The following is a 14,597-nucleotide window of genomic DNA, read 5'->3' on the forward strand; positions in this document are numbered from 1 at the left end:
GGAAAAAATGGGAAAAAATGGGAAAAATGGGAAAAATGGGAAAATTGGGAATTGGGGATGTGGGAATTCCCAGGGATCCCCGGGATCGGGGGCTCCACACCAGCATCCGGCACTGGAAGGTGTGGCTGCCCCGCCGCGCCGGCTCCTGCGGCCACGGCACCCCGTTCACTGCGGGAAAACAACGGGAAAAATGGGATAAATGGGAAAAAATGGGAAAAAATGGGAATTGGGGATGTGGGAATGAGCAATAATCATGGAATTGTGGAATTCCCAAAAATCCCAGGGATTTAAGGAGCAAGAATTCCCAAAGACCTCTGAGATTGAAGGAAACAGGGTTAGAAACAATCCAGCCACAATTCCCAAAGATCCCCCGGGATTTAAGGAGCCGGAATTCCCAGAGATCCCTGGGATTAAAGGAGCAAGTTTCATCCAGAATTCCCAAAAAATCCCTGGGATTTGAGGAGCCACAATTCCCAAAGATCTCCGAGATTGAAGGAGCCACAATTCCCAAAGATCTCTGAGATTGAAGGAACCAGGCTTGGGAACAAGCCAGACAAAATTGTCAAAGATCCCTGGGATTAAGGGAGCCAGAATTCCCAAACATCCCTGGGATTAAGGGAGCCAGAATTCCCAAAGATCCCTGGGATTAAGGGAGCCACAATTCCCAAAGATCCCTGGGATTAAGGGAGCCAGAATTCCCAAAGATCCCTGGGATTTAAGGAGCCGGAATTCCCAGAGATCCCTGGGATTTGAGGAGCCAGAATTCCAAAAGATCCCTGGGATTGAAGGAGCCAGAATTCCCAAAGATCCCTGGGATTAAGGGAGCCAGAATTCCCAAAGATCCCTGGGATTAAGGGAGCCAGAATTCCCAAAGATCCCTGGGATTAAGGGAGCCACAACTCCCAAAGATCCCTGGGATTTGAGGAGCCACAATTCAGTAAAAATTTAATAAGGATAAAATAAAATAGAAATAAAATAAAAAATAAAGAGAAAAATAAATGTAAAAATAAAATAAAAATTAAAAGACAAATACAAATACAAATACAAACAAAAATAAAAATAAAAATAAAAATAAAAACAAAAATAAAAACAAAAATAAAAATAAAAATAAAAATAAAAATAAAATAAAAATAAAAATAAAAATAAAAATAAAAATAAAAACAAAAATAAAATCAATTTAATAAAGATAAGAATCCAAATAAACACAACAAAAATAAGAATAAAAATCACTAAAAAACCAAAATAATTTTTAAAAACCGAACAAACTCCGCCCATCCTCACAGCCCCGCCCCCCTCCCGCTCTCCCGCCCTTTCCCAAGCTCCTCCCACATTCCCAGGAATTTTTTCCCGGCGGATTTCCCGGGAATTTCCCGTACCCAGGGATTTGGGGAGCAGGTTCTTGACGAACTCGGCGTGGTCGCCCACGTGCAGGATGCTGTAGACGCTGGAGTTCATCAGCTCCTCCTGCCCGTAGCCCAGGTAGCCCGTCACGTTCTCTGACACGAACACGATCCGGCCCTCACGGTTCACCACGAAAAAGAACCCGTCCAGGGCCTGGGGAGGGAAAAATTCCAGGGTTTTATCACAGAAATGGGAAAAACCAGAAAGAATTCCAAGGTTTTATCCCAAATTTCCCGTCACGTTCTCTGACACGAACACGATGCGCCCCTCGCGGTTCACCATGAAGAAAAACCCGTCCAGGGCCTGGGGAGGGAAAGAATCCCATGGGTTTGGCCAAAATATCCCAAAAATGGGGAAAAAACAGGAAAGAATTCCAAGATTTTTTCGTAAATATCACGAAAACGGGGAAGAATTCCAAGGTTTTATCCCAAATTTCCCGTCACGTTCTCCGACTCGAACGCGACCAGACCCTTCAAGGTTCACCATGAGAAAGAATCCATCCAGGATTCCTTGGAACACGAAAGAATTCCAAGGTTCTATCCCAAATATCCCAAAAATGGGGAAAAATTCCAAGGTTTTATCATAAATATCATGAAAATGGGAAAGAATTCCAAGGTCTGAGCTCAAATATCTCAAAAACAGGAAAGAATTCCAAGGTTTTATCCCAAATTTCCCATCACGTTCTCCGACACGAACACGATCCGACCCTCCCGGTTCACCACGAAAAAGAACCCGTCCAGGGCCTGGAGAGGAAAAAATTCCAGGGGTTTATCCCAAAAATGGGAAAGAATTCCAAGCTTTTATCCCAAAAACAGGAAAGAATTCCAAGGTTTTATCCCAAATTTCCCGTCACGTTCTCCGACACGAACGCGATCCAACCCTCGTGGTTCACCATGAAAAAGAACCCATCCAAGGGCCTGGGCAGGGAGTGAATTCCAGGATTTTATCCCAAATATCTCAGAAATGGGAAAGAATTCCAAGGTTTTATCCCAAATTTCCCGTCACATTCTCCGACACGAACACGATCCGACCCTCCCGGTTCACCACAAAGAAAAACCCGTCCAGGGCCTGGGGAGGGAAAATTCCAGGAGTTTATCCCAAATATCCCAAAAATTGAAAAGAAGTCCAAGGTTTTATCATAAATATGACAAAAACGGGAAAGAATTCCAAGGTTTTATCCCAAATTTCCCGTCGCGTTCTCCGACACGAACGCGATCCAACCCTCGCGGTTCACCATGAAAAAGAACCCGTCCAAGGGCCTGGGCAGGGAGAGAATTCCAGGAGTTTATCCCAAATATCCCAGAAATGGGAAAGAATTCCAAGGTTTTATCATAAATATCAGGAAAATGGGGATGAATTCCATGGTTTTATCCCAAATTTCCCGTCACGTTCTCCGACACGAACACGATCCGACCCTCCCGGTTCACCACGAAGAAAAACCCATCCAGGGCCTGGGGAGGGAAAAAATTCCAGGATTTTATCACAAAAATGGGAAAAACCAGAAAGAATTCCAAGGTTTTATCCCAAATTTCCCGTCATGTTCTCCGACACGAACACGATCCGACCCTCGCGGTTCACCACGAAGAAAAACCCGTCCAGGGCCTGGAGAGGGAAAAATTCCAGGATTTTATCAAAAAATGGGAAAGAATTCCAAGGTTTTATCCCAAAAATCTGAAAGAATTCCAAGGTTTTATCCCAAATTTCCCGTCACGTTCTCCGACACGAACACGATCCGCCCCTCCCGGTTCACCATGAAAAAGAACCCGTCCAGGGCCTGGGGAGGGAAAAATTCCAGGGTTTTATCCCAAAAATGGGAAAGAATTCCAAGGTTTTATCCCAAATTTCCCATCACGTTCTCCGACACGAACACGATGCGCCCCTTGCGGTTCACCACGAAAAAGAATCCATTCAAGATTCCTTGGAACAGGAAAGAATTCCAAAGGTTCTATCCCAAATATCCCAGAAATGGGAAAGAATTCCAAGGTTTTATGAGAAATATGAGGAACAACGGGAAAGAATTCCAAGGTTTTATCCCAAATTTCCCGTCACGTTCTCCGACACGAACACGATGCGCCCCTCGCGGTTCACCACGAAAAAGAACCCGTCCAGGGCCTGGAGAGGGAAAATTCCAGGATTTTATCACAAAATAGGGAAAGAATTCCAAGGTTTTATCACAAAAATTTGAAAGAATTCCAAGGTTTTATCCCAAATTTCCCGTCACGTTCTCCGACACGAACACGATCCAACCCTTCAAGGTTCACCATGAGAAAGAATCCATCTGGGATTCCTTGGAGCAGGAAAGAATTCCAAAGGTTTTATCCCAAGTATCCCAGAAATGGGAAAGAATTCCAAGGTTTTATCAGAAATATGAGGAAAAACGGGAAAGAATTCCAAGTTTTTATCCCAAATTTCCCGTCACGTTCTCCGACACGAACACGATCCCACCCTCCCGGTTCACCACGAAGAAAAAACCCGTCCAGAGCCTGGGGAGGGAAAGAATCCCATGGGTTTGGCCAAAATATCCCAAAAATGTGGTAAAACCAGGAAAGAATTCCAAGATTTTATCCTAAATATCACGAAAATGGGAAAGAATTCCAAGGTTTTATCCCAAATTTCCCGTCACGTTCTCTGACACGAACGCGACCCGACCCTTCAAGGTTCACCATGAGAAAGAATCCATCCAGGATTCCTTGGAGCAGGAAAGAATTCCAAAGGTTCTATCCCAAATATCCCAAAAATGGGGGAAAATTCCAAGATTTTATCTGAAATAGCACAAAAACTTGGAAAGAATTCCAAGGTTTTATCCCAAATTTCCCGTCACGTTCTTGGACACGAACGCAATCCGACCCTTCAAGGTTCACCACCGAGAAAAACCCATCCAGGGCCTGGGGAGGGAAAAAATTCCAGGGTTTTATCCCAAATATCCCAAAAAAGTGGGAAAATATTCCAAGGTTTTATCTAAAATAGCACAAAAACTGGAAAGAATTCCAAGGTTTTATCCCAAATTTCCCGCCACGTTCTCCGACCCTTCCGGTTCACCGCCGAGGAAAACCCGCCCAGGGCCTGGAGTGGGACCGGAATTCCAGAGGGGAATCGCGGAAAGGGAGGAGAACCAAATTCCAGAGGGTGTTCCCAGAGCCGGGAGCAGATTCCATGGAAGGCTGGGTGGAGTCTGGAGTGGGAAGAAGGTTCCAGAAAAGCTTGGCTGGGTTCCCGCTCTGGGAATTCCGGGATTCCAGTCAGGATCAAGATTTGGCTCCTCAAATCCCAAAATTCCAGCTGGGATCCAAGATTTGGCTCCTCAAATCCCAAAATTCCAGTTGGGATCCAGGATGCACCTTGGTCATTCCAATGGATTTGGGTCCTTGAGCGTGGAGAACATTCCAGCAAAGCTTGGCTGGATTCCTGCCCTGGAAATTCCAGGATTCCAGCCAGGATCCAAGATTTGGGTGCTCAGATCCAAAAATTCCAATCAGGATCCAAGATTTGGGTCCTCAAATCCCAAAATTCCAGCCAGGATCCAGGAACCACCTTGGCCATTCCCATGGATTCTCATGGATTTGGGTACCTGAGTGTGGAGAACGTTCCAGCAAAGCTTGATTGGATTCCTGCTCTGGGAATTCCAGGATTCCAGTTGGGATCCAAGATTGGGGTCCTCAAATCCCAAAATTCCAGTTGGGATCCAAAATCTACCTCGATCATTCCCATGGATTTGGCTCCATGAGTGTGGAGAAGGTTCCCTCAAGGCTTGATTGGATTCCCGCTCTGGGAATTCCGGGACTCCAGGCAGGATCCAAGATTGGGGTCCTCAAATCCCAAAATTCTCATTGGGATCCAAGATTTGAGTCCTCAAATCCCAAAATTCCAGTTGGGATCCAGGATCCACTTTGGCCATTCCAATGAATTTTCATCCATGAGTGTGGAGAAGATTCCCTCAAAGTTTGGTTGGATTCCTGCTCTGGGAATTCCAGGATTCCAGCCAGGATCCAAGATTTGGGTGCTCAGATCCCAAAATTCCAATCAGGATCCAAGATTTGGGTCCTCAAATCACAAAATTCCAGCCAGGATCCAGGATCCACCTTGGCAATTCCAATAGATTTCACTCCATGAGTGGGAAGAAGGTTCCAGCAAAGCTTGGCTGGATTCCTGCCCTGGGAATTCCAGGATCCCAGGCAAGATCCAAGATTTGGGTCTCCTCAAATCCCCAACTTCCAGCCAGAATCCCAGATCCACCTAAGCTATTCCTGGATTTGGGTCCAGGAATTCCAGGATTCCAGTCGGGATCCAAGATTTGAGTCCTCAAATCCCAAAATTCCAGCCGGGATCCAGGATCCACCTTGGCCGTTCCCATGGATTTCACTCCATGAGTGTGGAGAAGGTTCCAGCAAAGCCTGATTGGATTCCTGCTCTGGGAATTCCAGGATTCCGGTTGGGATCCAAGATTTGGGTCCTCAAATCCCAAAATTCCAGCTGGGATTCCAGATCCACCTTGGTCACTCCAATGGATTTTGCTCCATGAATGGGAAGAAGGTTCCAGCAAAGCTTGGCTGGATTCCTGCCCTGGGAATTCCAGGATCCCAGGCAAGATCCAAGATTTGGGTCTCCTCAAATCCCAAACTTCCAGCCAGGATCCAAGATCCACCTAAGCTATTCCTGGATTTGGGTCCAGGAATTCCAGGATTCCAGTCGGGATCCAAGATTTGGCTCCTCAAATCCCAAAATTCCAGCTGGGATCATTCCCATGGACTCGGCTCCATGAGTGTGGAGAAGGTTCCAGCAAAGCCTGGCTGGATTCCAGCTCTGGGAATTCCAGGATTCCAGCCAGGATTCAAAATTTGGGTCCTCAGATCCCAAAATTCCAGTCGGGATCCGGGATCCACCTTGGTCATTCCCATGGATTTGACTCCATGAGTGTGGAGAAGGTTCCCTCAAAGCTTGGCTGGATTCCTGCTCTGGGAATTCCAAGATTCCGGTTGGGATCCCAGATTTAGGTCTTCAAATCCCAAAATTCTCATTGGGATCCAAGATTTGGGTCCTCAAATCCCAAAATTCCAGCCAGGATCCAGGATCCACCTTGGCCATTCCAATGGATTTCACTCCATGAGTGTGGAGAACGTTCCAGCAAAGCTTGGCTGGATTCCTGCTCTGGGAATTCCAGGATTCCAGCCGTGATCCAAGATCCACCTCGGCCATTCCTGGATTTGGCTCCAGGAATTCCAGGATTCCAGCCAGGATCCAAGATTTGGCTCCTCAAATCCCAAAATTCCAGTTGGGATTCCAGATCCACCTTGGTCATTCCCATGGATTTGGCTCCATGAGTGTGGAGAAGGATCCCTCAAAACTTGATTGGATTCCTGCTCTGGGAATTCCAGGATTCCAGCGGGGATCCAAGATTTGGGTCCTCAAATCCCAAAATTCCAGTCGGGATCCAGGATCCACCTTGACCATTCCAATGGATTCCCACGGATTTGGGTCCTTGAGCGTGGAGAACATTCCAGCAAAGCTTGGCTGGATTTCCACTCTGGGAATTCCAGGATCCCAGCCAAGATCCACCAGGGCTATTTCTGGATTTGGGTCCTTAAACCCCAAAATTCCAGTTGGGATTCCAGATCCACCTTGGTCATTCCAATGGATTTTGCTCCATGAGTGGGAAGAACGTTGCAGCAAAGCCTGGCTGGGTTCCTGCTCTGAGAATTCCATGGATCCAGCTGAGATCCAAGATTTGGCTCCTCAAATCCCAAAATTCCAGTCAGAATCCAAGATATTCCAGTCAGGATCCAAGATTTGGCTCCTCAAATCCCAAAATTCCAGTCGGAATCCCAGATCCACCTTGGCCATTCCCATGGATTCCCATGGATTTGGATCCTTGAGCGTGGAGAAGGTTCCAGCAAAGCTTGATTGGATTCCTGCCCTGGGAATTCCAGGATTCCAGCTGGGATCCAAGATTTGGGTTCTCAAATCCCAAAATTCCATTTGGTATCCCAGATCCACCGCGGTTATTCCTGGATTTGATCCCTCAGATCCAAGGATTCCAGTGGGGATCCAAGATCCACCTTGATTATTCCTAATCCTGATCCTAATCCCAATCCCAATCAAATCCTAATCATAATCCCAGCCCTAACCCCAATCCCAAACCTTTTCCTTTCGAACTCCCAGCTCCTGGAAAATCCCCCTTCCATTGTAGCCCTAAAACCAGAGATTAAAGCCCCTAAACCCCAGAAAAACCTGGGATTAAAGCCCCTAAACCCCAGAAAAACCAGGGATTAAAGCCCCTAAACCCCAGAAAAACCTGGGATTAAAGCCCCTAAACCCCAGGAAAACCAGGGACTAAAGTCCCTAAACCCCTGGATTTCACTCGTTCCTGTTTTTCCCCTCCCCATTCCAGATTTCCCTCAGGAATTCACGTTCCCAGTCCAAATCCTGATCCTAATCCCAATGACACTCCTAATCCTGATCCTGATCCTAATCCCAATGACACCCCTAATCCTGATCCTGATCCTAATCCCAATCCAATCACATTCCTTGTCCAGAAACTGATCCTGTTCCTCATCTTAATCCCACTACCAATCCTAATCCTGAATCTAATCCCAATTGAATCACATTTCTACTCCAAAAACTGATCCTGATCTTAATCCCACTACCAATCCTAATCCCACTCCAATCACATTCCTGATCCACATCCTGATCCAGATCCTGATCCTGCTCCTCATCCTGCTCCTGATCCTAATCCTGAATCCCAATTCAACTGCATTCCCAGTCCAGACCCAGATCCTGATTCTAATCCTAATCCTGATCCTGATCCCAAACCTAACCCTAACCCTAATCTCAAACTCCATCAAAAAACGAACTCTAATTCCAGTCCTATAGTTAGTCCTGATCCCAATCCCAATCCAAATCCCAGTACAACTCCAACCACGTTCTTAGTCCAGATCTTGATCCTAATCCTGATCCTGATCCTAAATCCAATCCAATTGTGTTCCTACTCCAGAAACTAATCCCGATCCTAATCCAACTCAATCACATTCCTAGCCCAGATCCTGATCCCAATCCCCTTTATAATCTTAGTCCCAGCCCTATTCCCAATCTCTTCCTTTTCTTTTTCCTGAGACCAGTTCAATCCCAATCCCCTGGAAACTCCCCTTTCCCTAAAACCCTGGATTAAAGCCCAAAATCCCAAAACCCAAACCCTAAAACCAGAGATTAAACCCCAAACCCCATAAAAAGTCAGGATTAAAGCACCCCACGCCCCCAGATTTGGCTCATTCCCATTTTTCCCCACCCCATTCCAGATTTCCCTCAGGAATTCACGTTCTCCTCCCAGATCCTGATCTTAATCCCAAAGACAATCCTAATCCTGATCCTCATCCTAATCCCAATCCAATCACATTCCTAGTCCAGATCCTGATCCTGATCCCAAACCTGATCCTAATCCCCGCCCAATCACATTCCTAGTCCAGTTCCTGATCCTGGTCCTGGTCCTGGTCCTAGTCTCGGTCCTGATCCTGATCCTGATCCTGATCCTGATCCTGATCCTCCTTTTTGTCTCGGTTTTAATCCTGATCCTGGTTCTGATCCTAATCCTAATCACAATACCAATTAAAACCCCCAGACCACATTAAAACCTGGGATTAAAACCCCCAAACCCCCTAAAAACCTGGGATTAAAACCCCAAACCCCAACATTCCAACCCTAAAACCCAGCACTAAAACCCCAGAACACCACAAAACCCAGGATTAAAACCCCAAATCCCACCACCCCAACCCTTAAACTCGGTTTTAAACCCCCCCTAAATAAATTCCGAGCCCCGACCTCGAGCAGGAGCGGCCCCAGCGACTCCTTCTCGATGACGCCCTGGCTGCTGGAGGAGATGTCGGATTTCTGCACGTCGTCATCCGTCGTTTTTTCTGGGAAAAAAAACCCAAAAAATGGGAATTTTCAATTTTCAACCCCAAATCCACAGAAAAAAATCAAATCTGGGAATCACAGCTGAGATTTGCAAAACTTTTTCCAGGTTTTTCCATGAATTTTTCCCAAATTTTCCTTCAAATTTTTCCCAAATTCTCCCTGAATTTCCCAAAATTTTCTCAAAATTTTCAATGAATTTTTCCGGAGTTTTCCCATTTTTCCCTCAGTTTTCCCCTGAATTCTCCCTGATTTTCTTCAGATTTTCCTCAAATTTTCCTCCATTTTCACCTAAATTTTCCTCAGAATTTTCCCTGTATTTTCCCTCAATTTTCCTGTTCATATTTTCCCCAAATTTTTCTCATTGTCTTCCAAATTTTCCTACAAATTTTTCCCTGAATTTTCCCTCAATTTCCCCAAAATTTTCCCAATTTTTCAATGAATTTTTCCTGATTTTCCCTGAAATTTCCCTCAAATTTCCCCATTTCCTCCCAAATTTCCCCTGAATTCTCCCTGATTTTTCCCCAAATTTTTCCCCGAATTTTTCCCTGAATTTTCCCCAAATTTTCCCCTGAATTCTCCCTGATTTTCCCCAAACTTTTCTCCAATTTCCCCCTGAATTTTCCCTGAACTTCCCAAAAATTTTCCCGATTTTTCAATTAATTTTTCTGGAGTTTTCCTGATTTTTCCCCAAATTTTTTCTCATTTTTGCCCAAATTTTTCCCCAATTCTCCCTGAATTTACCCTGAACTTTCTCCAAAATTTTCCTGATTTTCCAATGAATTCTTCCTGAGTTTTCCTGATTTTCCCTGAATTTTCCCCAAATTTTCCCCCAATTTTTCCCTGAATTCTCCCTGATTTTCCTCAGATTTTCCTCAGATTTTCCTCCATTTTCACCCAAATTTTCCTCCAACTTTTCCCTGAATTTTCCCTATTTTCAATGAATTTTTCTTGAATTTTCCCCAAATTTTCCCCCAATTTTCCCCCTGAATTCTGCCCGATTTTTCCCCAATTTTTTCCCATTTTTTCCCAAATTCTCCCTGAATTTTCCCTGAACTTCCCCCCAAAATTTCCCAATTTTTCAATGAATTTTTCCTCATTTTCCCCAAATTTTCCCCAAATTTTCCTCCATTTTTGACCAAATTTTCCTCCAACTTTTCCCTGAATTTTTCCTGAACTTCCCCAAAATTTTCCCGATTTTCCAATGAAATTTTCCTGACTTTCCCAAAATTTTCCCCAAATTTTCCTTCAATTTTCCTGATTTTCCTCCCAATTTTCCCCTGAATTCTCCCTGATTTTTCCTCAAATTCTTCTCATTTTTGCCCAAATTTTCCTCCAAATTCTCCCTGAATTTTCCCTGAACTTCCCCCAAATTTTCCTGATTTTTCAATGAATTTTTCCTCATTTTCCCTCAATTTTCCACAAATTTTCAATGAATTTTCCTGATTTCCTCCCAATTTTCCCCTGAATTCTCCCTGATTTTCCCACGAATTTTTCTCATTTTCACCCAAATTCTCCTCCATTTTTTCCCTGAATTTTCCCTGAATTTCCCCCAAAATGTTCCCAATTTTTCAATGAATTTTTCCAGATTTTCCCCAATTTTCCCTCAATTTTCCTGATTTCCCCCAAATTTTCCCCTGAATTCTCCCTGATTTTTCCCAAAATTTTTCTCATTTTTGCCCAAATTTTCCTCCAATTTTTTTCCTGAATTTTTCCCAAATTCTCCCTGAATTTTCCCTAAACGTTCCCCGAAATTTTCCCAATTTTTCAATGAATTTTTCCTGATTTTCCCTGATTTTCCTCAAATTTTCCTCCATTTTCACCCAAATTTTCCTCCAATTTTTCCCTGAATTTTTCCTGAACTTTCCCCCAAATTTTCCCGATTTTCCAATGAATTTTTCTTGAGTTTTCCTGATTTTTCCTGAATTTTCCCCAAATTTTTCCTCAATTTTCCCCTGAACTCTCCCTGATTTTTCCCCAATTTTTTCTCATTTTTCCTCCAAATTTTCCCTGAACTTCCCCCAAAATTTTCTCCAATTTTTCAACGAATTTTTCCAGAGTTTTCCCAAAATTTCCCCTCAATTCTCCCTGATTTTCCTCAGATTTTCCTCAAATTTTCCTCCATTTTCACCCAAATTTTCCTCCAAATTTCCCTGAATTTTCTCCCAATTTTCCCACAATTTTTTCTCATTTTCTCCCAAATTTTCCTCCAAATTTTTCCCTGAATTTTCCCTCAATTTCCCCAAAATTTTCCCAATTTTTCAATGAATTTTTCCTTCAATTTTCCCTGAAATTTCCCTCAAATTCTCCCATTTCCTCCCAAATTTCCCCTGAATTCTCCCTGATTTTTCCCCAAATTTTTCCCTGAACTTTCCCTGAAATTTTCCCCAAATTTTCCCCTGAATTCTCCCTGATTTTCCCCAAACTTTTCTCCAATTTCCCCCTGAATTTTCCCTGAACTTCCCAAAATTTTTCCCGATTTTTCAATTAATTTTTCTGGAGTTTTCCTGATTTTTCCCCAAATTTTTTCTCATTTTTGCCCAAATTCTTCCCCAATTCTCCCTGAATTTCCCCTGAACTTTCTCCAAAATTTTCCTGATTTTCCAATGAATTCTTCCTGAGTTTTCCTGACTTTCCCTGAATTTTCCCCAAATTTTTCCTCATTTTTCCTGATTTCCCCCCAATTTTCCCCAAATTTTCCTCTGATTCTCCCTGATTTTCCCCCAAATTTTCCTCCAATTTTTCCCTGAATTTTCCCTGAATTTTCCCGATTTTCTCCCTGATTTTCTCCCTGATTTTCCTCAGATTTTCCTCCAACTACCCCCAAAATTTTCCCAATTTTTCAATGAATTTTTCCTCATTTTTCCTGAATTTTCCCCAAATTTTCCCCCAATTTTCCCCCTGAATTCTCCCTGAACTTCCCCCAAAATTTTCCCGATTTTTCAATGAATTTTTTCTCATTTTCCCTGAATTTTCCCCAAAAATTCCCCTGAATTCTCCCTGATTTTTCCCTAAATTTTCCTCCATTTTTGCCCAAATTTTCCTCCAAATTTTCCCCTGAATTTTCCCTGAAATCCCCCAAAACTTTCTTAATTTTTCAATGAATTTTTCCTGAGTTTTCCCCAAATTTTCCCTCAATTGTCCTGATTTCCCCCCAATTTTTTCTCCATTTTTGCCCAAATCTTCCTCCAAATTTTCCCTGAATTTTCTCTGAACTTCCCCCCTTCCCCCAGAATTTTCCCAATTTTTCAATGAGTTTTTCCTGATTTTTCCCGAATTTTCCCCAAAATTTCCCTCAATTTTCCCCTGAATTCTTCCTGATTTTTCCCCAAAATTTTCCCTGAATTTTCCCCCAAATTTTCCCAATTTTTCAATGAATTTTTCCCCACATTTTCCCGCTATTTTCCTGATTTCCCCCAATTTTCCCCTGATTTCTCCCTGATTTTTCCCCAAATTTTCTTCCAAATTTTCCCCCGATTTTTCCCCAAAATTTTCCCAATTTTTCAATGAATTTTTCCTGAGTTTTCCTGATTTTCCCGGAATTTTCCCAGATTTTCTCCAAATTTTTCTTCTAATATTCCCAACATTTTCCCCAATTTTCCCCCAAATTTTCCCTGATTTTTTTCCAATTTTTCCCCAAATCTTCCCCAACTTCCACCCAAATTTTCCCAAATTTCCTGAGCGTTTTTCTTGATTTTTCCACAATTTCCCCACCATTTTTCTGAAATTTTCTTGAATTTTTCCTGAATTTTCCCTGGTTTTTTCCCCAAATTTCTCCCGATCTTTCCCCAATTTTCTCCCATTTTTCTCTCATTTTCCCCAAATCTCTCCCAAATTTCCTCCATATTTTTCCCCACCTTTCCCCCAATTTTCTCCCATTTTCCCCCCAACTTTTCCCTGATTTTCCCCAAATCCCCCCCATATTTTCCCCGATCTTTCCCCAATTTCCTCCCATTTTTCTCTCATTTTCCCCCCAACTTTTCCCCAAATTTCCCCCAACTTTCCCAAATTTTCTCCCATTTCCCCCCCAACTTTTCTCCATATTTTCCCCAATTTTCCCCCAATTTTCTCTCATTTTTCTCCCATTTTCCCCCAAACTTTTCCCCAATTTTCCCCAAATCTCCCCCAGATTTTCCTGATTTTTCCTTAAATTTTCCCCCAAATTCTCTCAAATTTTTCTCCCAAATTTCCCCTGAATCTCCCCCAAATTTCCCCCATATTTTCCCCAATCTTTCCCCAATTTTCTCCATTTCTCCCCCAACTTTTCCCCAATTTTCCCCGAATCTCCCCCACATTTCCCCCATATTTTCCCCAATTTTCTCCCATTTTTCTCTCATTTTCCCCCCAACTTTTCCCCAATTTTCCCCAAATTTCCCCCAATCTTTCCCCATTTTTCTCTCATTTTCCCCCAACTTTTCCCCAACCTTTCCCCAATTTTTTCCCATTTTTCTCCCATTTCCCCCCCAACTTTTCCCAATTTTCCCCAAATCTCCCCCACATTTCCCCCATATTTTCCCCAATTTTCTCCCATTTTTCTCTCACTTTCCCCCCAACTTTTCCCCAAATTTCCCCCAACTTTTCCCCAAATTTCCCCCAGATTTTTCCCCCAACTTTCCCAACTTTTCCCTGATTTTCCCCAAATCTCCCCCAGATTTTCCCCGATCTTTCCCCAATTTTCTCTCATTTTCCCCCAACTTTTCCCCAAATCTCCCCCAGATTTTCCCTGATTTTTCCTGAAATTTTCCCCACCTTTCACCCAAATTTTCTCAAGTTTTTCTCCCAAATTTTCCCCGAATCTCCCCCAAATTTCTCTCATTTCCCCCAAATTTTCCCCAATTTTCCCCAATTTTCCCCAGATTTTCCCCAATCTTTCCCCATTTTTTTTCTCATTTTCCCCAACTTTTCCCAAATTTTCCCCACATCTCCCCCAAATTTCACCCATATTTTCCCTGAACTTTTCCCCAATTTTCACCCAAATTTTCTCAAATTTTTTGTCCCAATTTTACCCCGAATCTCCCCCAAATTCCCCCCATATTTTCCCCAATTTTCTCCCATTTTCCCCCCAACTTTTCCCCGATTTTCCCCAAATCTCCCCCATAGTTTCCCCAAATTATTCCCAACTTTCCCCATTTTCCTCTCATTTTCCCCCCCAACTTTTCCCCAAATTTCCCCCATATTTTCCCCCAACTTTCCCCAATTTTCTCCCATTTTCCCCCCAACTTTTCCCTGATTTTCCCCAAATTCCCCCCATATTTTCCCCGATCTTTCCCCAATTTCCTCCCATTTTTCTCTCA

The 14,597-nt window shown here is 43.3% G+C and overlaps 1 protein-coding gene across 1 annotated transcript in view; it reads right to left on the minus strand.

The window, feature by feature from the left end:
- Nucleotides 1–14,597, minus strand: part of NCOA1 (nuclear receptor coactivator 1) — a gene marked incomplete at both ends in the record, with an annotated part of 93,103 nt that overhangs the window by 54,340 nt on the left and 24,166 nt on the right. Inside the window, 2 exons of the mRNA XM_084201652.1 lie at nt 1,377–1,554; nt 9,211–9,305. Of these exons, the coding sequence (XP_084057778.1) occupies nt 1,377–1,554; nt 9,211–9,305 (273 nt within the window). The remainder of the gene's footprint in view (nt 1–1,376; nt 1,555–9,210; nt 9,306–14,597) is intronic.

This window comes from Fringilla coelebs (assembly GCF_963513975.1).
Source record: "Fringilla coelebs genome assembly, chromosome: 3".
In the NCBI taxonomy this organism is placed as follows: Eukaryota; Metazoa; Chordata; class Aves; order Passeriformes; family Fringillidae; genus Fringilla; species Fringilla coelebs.